This window comes from Clinocottus analis, unplaced genomic scaffold, assembly GCF_023055335.1.
Source record: "Clinocottus analis isolate CAN_PGR_092001 unplaced genomic scaffold, fCliAna1.0.p SCAF_16, whole genome shotgun sequence".
Taxonomy (NCBI): domain Eukaryota; kingdom Metazoa; phylum Chordata; class Actinopteri; order Perciformes; family Cottidae; genus Clinocottus; species Clinocottus analis.
In genome coordinates, this window is record NW_027175887.1 from 16,562,607 (window position 1) to 16,573,096 (window position 10,490).

Sequence of the window (10,490 nt, forward strand, 5' to 3'; positions counted from 1 at the left end):
ATGTAATTTTTTTAATGTTTTATGACTGAATGAGATATTTACATGTCCAAAGAACGTTCAGAATATCCATCTGGATATTGTCATATTCAGAATAGTGGAATATGAGATGTGCATGCAAACGTATAGCCACTGTTTCTGTTAAATGAGGTCATTGTTATGCAGCCAGATGTACAGTATGTCTAACGTTTTATTTATTTATTATTTATTTCAAATGATGGTCACTGTTCCTCTTTGTTGATGCACTTTGTCTCCGTCTGCCAAAAGTTGCAGACTTGCACTTTGTGCAACATTGTGCAATGACGTCCATTTTGTGCTTGTCTTGCTCATGATGTCACAGAATGAAACTTCTTGCAACAGCCTCTTTATTTTGAGTGTGTACACTGCAACTTCCAGAGCTTTCACAAAAAAACAGGTTTATTACACAGAATATATTCTATGTAGAGAAGAGAGAAGTAGAGTTATTTTATTAATGCTGAATGCAGCTTTAACACATGAAGCATAGACTTCTATACAACCAGAGGAGTCGCCCCCTGAGAGAGAATGCAGCTTTAACACATGAAGCATAGACTTCTATACAACCAGAGGAGTCGCCCCCTGGTGGTCAGGAGAGAGAATGCAGCTTTAACACATGAAACATCGACTTCTATACAACCTGAGGAGTCGCCCCCCCCCCCCTCCCCGGTGGTCAGGAGAGAGAATGCAGCTTTAACACATGAAGCGTAGACTTCTATACAACCAGAGGAGTCGCCCCCCGGTGGTCAGGAGAGAGAATGCAGCTTTAACACATGAAGTGTAGACTTCTATACAACCAGAGGAGTCGCACCCTGGTGGTCAGGAGAGAGAATGCAGCTTTAACACATGAAACATAGACTTCTATACAACCAGAGGAGTCGCCCCCTGAGAGAGAATGCAGCTTTAACACATGAAACATAGACTTCTATACAACCAGAGGAGTCGCCCCCTGAGAGAGAATGCAGCTTTAACACATGAAACATAGACTTCTATACAACCAGAGGAGTCGCCCCCTGGTGGTCAGGAAAGAGAATGCAGCTTTACCACATGAAGCATAGACTTCTATACAACCAGAGGAGTCGCCCCCTGGTGGTCAGGAAAGAGAATGCAGCTTTACCACATGAAGCATAGACTTCTATACAACCAGAGGAGTCGCCCCCTGGTGGTCAGGAGAGAGAATGCAGCTTGAAGTTGCTTCCTCATCGGCTTCACTCTTCAGAACCGGAGGTTGCGGCCTGTAAACAAAGTGCAATATACGAGTTTGGAAGACTTTCTGTTGCCTCTAAACACGGTAAAGGCTCGCGGCTAGCAGCGCTAGCAGCGCTAGCAGCGCTACAAACACGCGCGGCCCGACTCGGCTGCGTCAACACAGCAAGAGGAAGCTTCTGATCACAACACAGAGTTCTGTGTACTTTATTGTGTTGCAATTAGTGTGTGACAACCATATTATAAGTGCCGTTCTTCCCGTCAACGAAAGGCATTGCTTCTGTGCAGTCATGCGTGTGCACACAGACACACACACACGCGTGTTTGCGTGTGTGTGTAGTCAAAGACGTGTGCTCTCCGACAGTCCACTGCTGCTATGCCAGGAATGCAGCGCGGCCTCTCTCACCAGGATGTAACGTCTGAAAACGAAGCAGCAAGCCGGGCTTCATCCTGAAAGTCTCCTCTGCTTTCTTTCACTCTTTTGTCTCTCCTTTTGTTTGTTTTTTAAACAAACCACTTCTTTTGTTTCCTTCGCTGACAGTCACCTCTGACTTGTCACTGACAGTTAGTCAATAAAGCGAGAGGGGAGGGGAGGAAGGCGTTACGGGTGGACCAGAAATAGTAACCAACTGCTGGTTTCTTCCACGGATCTTTTCTAAAAACCGCAGAGTCACTTTGAAGTGTGTGTGCGCGCGTGTGTGTGTGTGCGCTGCGTGACACAGACACACATTCATCGTGACATATTTGTGTCGAACACGGGGAGTGTGACAGCAGGAGAATGCTAAACGTGGGTCGCCGAGACGAAAAAAAAGAAAGTAAACGACGAGAAAAAGAAAAGTGAGACGAGTGGAGATAAGAATTTTTTTTAAAAATTTAAAAGGTGTAAAAATATGCAGCGGTGAGAGATGAAAACAGAGAGGACACAAAGGTGATACTAATGAAAGATGGAGGAGGGCGAGGTGTCACTAGGCGAAGGCGAGTGGGGCGAGCCGTGACATCAACGATATTTAAAAGGCGTGAGAAGCAAATACAAACAAAACAGTTGAACCAGTTCGACAGACCGTCTGACTGACGGGCCGGCTGAGGGCCTCTGGCAGGTCGGGGCCCCGGCGGAGGGGAAAAAAAAAGATGAAGCGACAACAATCGTGGCGCTGAATCACTCAGACGCCCGGCGAACCGGCAGAACGCTCCGTCAGGTGATTAGTCGCAGTCGGCGAGACGACAGCGTAATACTTTCTTTTATTTTAAAAGAGTGACGCTGCGCCGCTGATGAGTCAGCGAGATGTCTGATCGGCGGCGACGGAGGAGATGTGGAGTTTTGAAATATTTAAGTGGTGAAGAAGGAAGAGGTCACCTCGCCGCGTCCTCAGCCGACGGCCGGGTCTGAAAAAACCTAAAAAAGCAAAAAATGTGCGTTCCAAAATAGAAGAATTGGGTCAAAACGTGAATCATACATTAGTTTTTATCGCTTGCAATCGTCCCTAAAATGTCTTTTAAAAGTGTACTGACGTACCCCCCCCCCCCCCTATGAGGCATCTTTTATAGTTATAATAACATGTTGTTACATCACACGTACTGCAGGAAAAATGCAGGCCGCGTTCCAGCCTGAAGTAGAAAGTCTCACGACGTCATGTCTCGTTCTTAGTATTTTCAAGTTTGGGAATTTTAGTTGACGCTGAGGCACGTTGAGAGCGGAGACGCGGATGTTGTCTATTTTTCACGAACCAATAAACAGAAGTTTCCATTTTTGGAATGAGGAGGAGCGACGTCATGACGCCGTTTACGTCTCTGGTAGCGACATTGACCTGTCAATCATTGTAGCCCCGCCCCTAAAGCGTCCCCTGCTTTATGGTCTGTTTGACTCTAAATGAGCATAATGTACTAAATGAACATCATGCTGTATAGAAGAAGACTTGAAACTAGAGATTGAGACATAAACTCATGTTTACAATGTTTACTGAGGGAATACATCAAGAGAGAAGTAGTTATTTATATAGACTTCTATACAACCAGAGGAGTCGCTCCCTGGTGGTCAGGAGAGAGAATGCAGCTTTAACACATGAAGCATAGACTTCTATACAACCAGAGGAGTCGCCCCCTGGTGGTAAGGAGAGAGAATGCAGCTTTAACACATGAAGCATAGACTTCTATACAACCAGAGGAGTCGCTCCCTGGTGGTCAGGAGAGAGAATGCAGCTTTAACACATGAAGCATAGACTTCTATACAACCAGAGGAGTCGCCCCCTGGTGGTCAGGAGAGAGAATGCAGCTTTAACACGTGCATGTAAGAGGTCAAAGGTCAGCCACGATGCCCTGTGTGTGTGAGCATGTTGCTCTTCTTAATCCAACTCTCAGCTAATCATTTTATTTGTTTGTTTTCCGTCCCGGCGGTAAGAAACACGACCCAACAGGTAGAACGACATCTCTGTTGTTTATGATCCCCAGATGTCTCGCTGGTGTCTCATGTATGTGAAACTGGCAACATAATGATTTAATGGTTTGTGAAAAGAAGTGAATCACTCAAAGCTCTGGAGGAAAGCCACGCGGATCACGTGACAAAGGTTTCTGCATGTTTCTGTGCGGGTGTGGGTGGATGTTTTCAGGGTCACACCTGTCGGGCGGTGCCTCCAGCGAGGTGTCAGTCTCTCTCTCTCTCACTCTCTCTCTAAAGTTGTGAGGCTGTGGAACTGGGGATGACAATGGCGGAGTGTTAATGCTCCATAGCCGGTCACAGGCGAGGCAAACCGCAGCAGGGAGGCGGGGTGGTGGACATGAAGTGTACGTGCAACAAGTCTGGAGCTAAACTGGTCCGCTGTTTGAACCACAGAGGAGAAGAACTACTTTTACGCCGCGTAACGTCTCGGAGAGGAGCTGCGTCCTGACCCTTTTGGCGGATTTGTATAGTTTAGTGTGAGTGTGAGTGTGTTTTCTCTTCTTCTTCGTGTGTGTGTGTGTGTGTGTGTGTTTCTTTGGGAGCCAGAGACATGGCTCTGTCCCAGGTCCAGTGCCTGGACGACAACCACGTGAACCCGCGGACGCACGAGTCCAAGCCGGAGTTCTTGTACTGCGAGGACCAGCGGCTCGCGCTGGAGGCGTTCCTGCGGGACGGGCGCGAGGCTTTCGGGAAGTACCTGTGCGCGCACGACCTGCGCGGCTTCCTCTCGGACCCGGAGCTCGAGACCCTCGGCGAGCTGGTGGAGCCCTACGACCCGGGCGCCGAGCTCGTTTACCCGGAGGACGCCGAGGACGACGAGCCGCCGCTGTCGCTGCACTACTGGCCGGAGCTGTCGGACACGTCCGTGCCGCGGATGGACCTGAGCTGGCCGGACAACATCTCCTACCGCGGGGTGACGCGCACCACCGTGTACGCGCAGCCGCCCCTGGAGGGTCAGGTGCACATCAAAGAGGTTGTCAGGAAAATGATTGCGCAGGCGCAAAAGGTATGTTGCATATCTAGTCTGTGGGTTTGAAGGTATTTTAGCAGTGGGTTGGCTTTTTTTTAACCCGTATTTTCACCTTGAAGTTATTGTAAAGCCATAAGAAATCCATATAATCTAATTAAACATATGAAGAACAAGAGGTGGAGGGTTTGGGGCCTTCACTGGGTCCACCAGTAAAGGAAAAATAATAGAACAATCTGGAAAAGACATTATCTAGTCTCATATCACAACATTGATATATCATATTGACTTGTTTATGAACATGTTCATCGTTGCTTAGCGCGCTCTGGTTTGTTTTATAACCTATACAGTCTATATTCATATGTATTTCTGTGTGTTCTCCTGCGTTTGCTCATGCATCAATGAATGTCTGACCCGCTGCATTCGAGAGATTTAACTGCAGCGTTGACATGGACGTCTCCTCGTGTGAGGTCAGAGTACAGACCGATGGAAGTGAACCCAGACTGGAGTAAAGTGCAACTTGATTGAGCCGCTTTATCGACGGCGTTACATCTGTTATGTTGTACATTTGCATGATGGTGCATGCACACCGGTGTCGGCTCACGAGCTGACTCATGTGGAGTGTGTGTGTTTTCTTCCTCTCAGCAGCTGTTCTCAGTGTTACATGACGGATCCCGTGGGCATTTTTTTCTGAAAATGATATACGGGTCATGCAAGCGGGGAGAAAAAAATTCCATGACTTCCCCTAATTATTGCCTTCAGAATTTTCTTATGCAAAAGAAAAGTCGGCCGATCATATTTAACTCAAACCTGTGGAGCAACTTGAATAATGTTTGTTTTGGCAGAAAAGAGTAAATACTGCGTCATGTTTTTACGCCTGAGGCCTGTTCTTACCGTGTTGTAATAAAGTGTACGTATTTCCAGACATGCATGCACAAATTATGCATGTATGGATGAGTATTTACCCGTGTGTGTGTGTGTGTGTGTGTGTGTGTGTCTCCAGGTAATAGCAGTGGTGATGGATGTGTTCACCGACGTGGACATCTTCAGAGATTTGCTGGATGCCGGTTTCAAGAGGAAGGTCTCCGTCTACATCCTGTTGGAACGCGCGACGCTACCTCATTTCCAGTCCATGTGCCAGAGGGCCAACATGCACGCCGGGCACCTCAAGGTGAGCGTCCACGAGAAAGACGTCACAAATGTGCTCAGTGAAGGTCTAGTAAGGCAAAACATTTTGAAAAAAACACTTTTTTTTTGGTAGCAAACCCACATTTCACAAGGATTCGGCTCCAGACGGACCGGCATCGCCTCGATTAACCGAGCGCAGACAGGAAGGGAATGTTCATTATTAATTTTTGAAGGAAGGAAATGTGACCGTGGATGTTCCAGTGTCGTCAAGAGTAAATGTTTCACTAATGGAGAGTGAATCTTTTTAGCTGAGGGGACTTTCAGATGTTTGGAAATCACCTTTTGAGACTGAAATACATCAGAAAGGCGAAGTTGAACAACAAGTTATATTCTGAAAGAAAGTCAGGAGGTTTCTGTTATGCACGAATAAGTGAAAGCACATGACATCTCTCTCTCTCTCTCTTTTACACACACACACACACACACACACTTAAATAACAACTGTTTTCGCTGGAACTGTATCATCGATTAATCATTGATTAATCTTAATTCCTAACCCTTTAATTGGCCGGTTCACGCAAAAAACACGTTAAGAAAACACGCTTTGATCTTGTTGCTGCACGTAGAAGTACGTTACAGGGAAAGGAGAACGCTTTCACATTTGATTCTTGAGACATTAATCTTTGGATCGAGCTGCCAATTTGGGAGAGTGTCTCTGAACGATGGGCCTTCAGTGGAAAAACCAAACAGGAGTACAACTTTCTTCACGGCTGCGTCGTTCCTCCTTTCTTCTGGCGGATCATTTAGATAATCCAACGTACAATAGAAGGCTGGATACGTCTACACAAAGGCTCCTAATGCGCTCAGCTAATTATGTCCCAAGTGAAGTGAGGTATTCACTGCTGTGGATCACTATTTGGCAGGCAGAAGTGAGACCTTGGCCCGATCCCAATCTCCAGCCTTACGGACTAAACCCGCTAACTCCACGAGGGTTTAGTTCTGTCACATCGTCGAGTGCTTGAGGTTTTCTCCGACAGACATTTTCAGCCATTTATGAACAGTATTGCTCAAAGGAATTACCCACAATTCATTGCAATGTGACGTTAGACACGCTGCGACCAATGGAAGCATGGAGATGTAAACGTGGGCGTTTAGCTGATAAAATACCTTAAAACTACAACATTACGGATAAAGATGGAACATAAAAACACAAAGTTATATATATTATGTATTTACATTCAGCAAACATTTCTTTTTTTTACAAAAACAAGTAAATGCATCATTTTAAATGTTCAAATCTGTGAATAAATCGTACAAAATAATGTTATGTCGCCACGTAATTTGTCCCGTTTACATTATTCACACCAGTTCAAGCCCTCGCGGCCTCTCGCACTCAAACACTGAGCAGCTAACGACAGGAAGTCTCTGAAGGGTTCAGGGTTTGATCATTTAGGGGGGATTTGGGCCACTGAAGATGCAGAAAGCTGTGTTTTCAGACCTCCAGGGAACACTCGCGCTCACAAAAACTATATTGACAGTCGCGCACATGCAGATATCCTGCAGAAATCTATTTTGGGCCACGATGACGGCGACAGGAAATGTTCATCTGCGTGTAAACAGCCGTCCCATGTGGCAGGTTGTGACAGCTACACATGACAAATGGCCGTTTCTACCTGTCCTTTCACTCTCTTGGCGACAGGTTGCTTTTTCAATTACTCCTTTAGAAACGTCTCGGATCCCCTTTCTTTTTTTTTTTTGTAATCCCAAAAATCCGAGTGCAGTGTGCAAACATTGTGTGTTTGCAGCGGCACGGTGCCCTCTGAGCCTCCAGCCCTCCATTTCAATGAGCCTGCCGAGTCACAACTCCCCTCTTTGAATGAATTTTACAGTATTCTGTATCGTGGCACACGGCGTGCCGCTCGGGCCCGGTACGCCTGGGAAATATTGCAGCGAAATACATGCGGAGCGATTGTTGTTTTAATCCAAACCGACTCTGCCGGCAGCGCATGTCAACGCTTGTTGTCAGAGCGAATAGCATTAATGCTAACGGCAGTTTGTTTTTTTGCTTTTAAGCCGCTGCACCTGCACGCCGAGTCTCAGCGAACAGATTTAGTGTTTTTCATGGAGCTCGGTGAGGTGTGTTTGACAGCCGGTTGTGTACGTTGTTGTGTAGCCGGTTGTGTACCGTGTCCTCTGCAGGGATCCGAGGGGTCTCCGACAGAAAGTCACCATGTTAGCGTCACAGACAATATTTTTGTACAATCACGACCAGGAACATGACGAGCAGCTAACGCGGAAAAAAATAGATGTATAAAAAAAACAACCTTTCCAGTCTGAGAGACGAGGATTGGCAAGAAAGGTACAGAGGACGGATGTGACAGCTTGTGGACAGCTCGGAGGTGTCGGATTCTTCTTACTCATCAGCCGCCAGAGAGGGTTTCTGGACATTTTAACAATACGACACATAAAACGAGCTGGCGTCTCCGTTCGGTGCTGTTCTCTGTAGAGCGCTGTGCGCTTTGCAGTTCAAAGCTTTGTTTGGTGGTTTATTGTTTCACATTTAAGGACAACTTAATCATTGAGACAAGACATTCCCAAAGACTGGGTTTGGGGCACACAGGTTGTCTCTGGGTCGACAAATTAAGGAGCAGAATATCATCTTTTATTGAACATTTATGTTCGTATTGCACTGATAATTGATGCCAATACTTATCACAGTGAATCTAACCTGAGAGGCTTGCGTTACCGATGATAGGAAGTCCCTTTGTCATCATTTATAAAGTATTTAAGTTGTCTTTGGGTTTAAAATAACACATTCTTGAAACAGAGTAGGAGATTTATCAAACAAATATACATCGTTTGACGCTCGTTTATTTATTTTTTCAATTTGAGGAACACTCCTCCAGTTCGGGGCTTAATACAAACAGAGCGAGAAAATGCAATTTGCCGATTTTATCAAATCAGTTGGCCAAAGGAATGTGCTGAAGGAAAGACGGAGCGAAGGGTGGGACCAACGGAGGGAGGGAAACGAAAGTTCATACCGTGAGACGAGCCACGCCCGAGCCACGCAGGAATCTTCTGCTGCATCAACACAACTGGTTATGTCGTCTTCTTTTGGGCTGCGTGCCAGTTCAGGACCTAAAGGCCCTTCCCAAAAGACTCTGAACTCACAACGACCAACGTAGCGGCATGCTGATTAAAGGCCAATCAGCCGACGAGCTGGAAATCTACTACGGACAAGTCAGACACACTTAGATTGAATGGAATTTTTGGGGATTTCTTAAGTACAGATGAAGAAATGAAAGGACGGGAGGAACAAAGGAAGGTAGTGAGTCACACTGAGAGAAATTTAGCTTGAAGTTCCTTTGACTCGTCCTTTTTTTATGACTCCAGCTCCATAAACTGCACCACCCATTTGTTATCTTGAATGGTAGTTCAATGTTAGCGCTCAGCGAGTTTATGACGGTTAGACGGTCACACCTGTCGGCCTGTCACAGGGCCCGTGTTTATGTGCACACTGCAACAAGCGTGCACGCTGAACCTCGTCACTGTAAGGCGACGACACGTTGTCTTTAATGTTCATGGAAATGGCAAAAAAGCAACCTCCTCCGTCTGGACTGAACGGCTTTCATGGAGTGCCGGAAATATCTTAAATCGACAGAGGACCGATGCCTGAGCCCTGCGGGACGCCAGATTTTAATCTGAGGGAATGCAGACTTTTTTTTTGTTTTTTTTTTACAATACATGTTTGCTTTTCAGACAGAGAGGAAGCAGACAAGACACAGCAGACAAGTCCCAACAAACACAAAGCAAAATTGGTCAAGTTAATGGTGTGGTCCGCGCTGTCAAATGCAGCACTGAAATCAAGTGAAGACAAGACAGACATGGCATCATGGTGATTACCATGTTGTAAGACTTAATCACAGTATTTACATTGGTGTAATTATTTGCTTAAATTAAAGGGCAGAAGGTAGATTGTCCTAATGTCTTTTGTATGTCTTCATGTAAAAGTGCTGCACTTCACGTAAACGCCGCAGTTTGTTTTAAACGTCGATACGGTTCTATGTGAAAGTAGCATGCATAGCGTGCTTTACTGATGTCATCGTGAGCACGTTTTAATCAGATTACAGTTGAAGGACGCTGCCGGTAACCGCATACAGGCTCTTATTATTTGTATTTACATATAAACTGGCCGTCAATCAGCCTGTAAATATTCAAAAAGGGAGATAAGGTTACCTCATAAAATGATTGAGGCGCATTGTTCATTGTACGCTTGATACTTGACGCCGCGACTATCTCCGGTTCATTTTCCTTTTTAAGTTCAAATAAAGAACAGAACAATAACCACAAGGTCACACGAAGGTCATCGCTGTCGTGGTTTTGCAGCTTTACATAAAGTTAGCTCTGTATCTGGAGGAGATTTGACATTTATCCTCCGTGTGTGTGTGTGTTTGTGTGTGTGTGTGTGTGTGTGTGTGTGTGTGTGTGTCAGAACCTCCGTGTCCGTTGCACAGATGGATCAGACTTCTACAGCCGGTCCTGCACCAAGGTCAGAGGGCGAATGGGACACAGATTCATGTTCATCGATGGAGACAAAGCTGTGTCTGGATCATATAGGTCAGTGCACTTTTATGCATGCGTGTGTGTGTCTGTGTGTGTGTCTGTGTGCGTGAGAAAGAGATGCATTGAGTGACGGTGAAAGAAACAGGTTAGGTCCGTATGCTCCACCTGTCTTTGTTGTTT

General features: G+C 45.9%; 1 protein-coding gene across 1 annotated transcript in view; it reads left to right on the forward strand.

Annotated features, from left to right (window-relative positions):
* Positions 1-4,202: 4,202 nt before the first annotated feature.
* The window catches only part of LOC137786496 (uncharacterized), a 10,743-nt gene continuing 4,455 nt past the window's right edge, over positions 4,203-10,490 (forward strand). The window contains exons 1-3 of the mRNA XM_068578405.1: positions 4,203-4,658; positions 5,623-5,790; positions 10,240-10,364. Coding sequence (XP_068434506.1) covers positions 4,203-4,658; positions 5,623-5,790; positions 10,240-10,364 — 749 coding nt within the window. The remainder of the gene's footprint in view (positions 4,659-5,622; positions 5,791-10,239; positions 10,365-10,490) is intronic.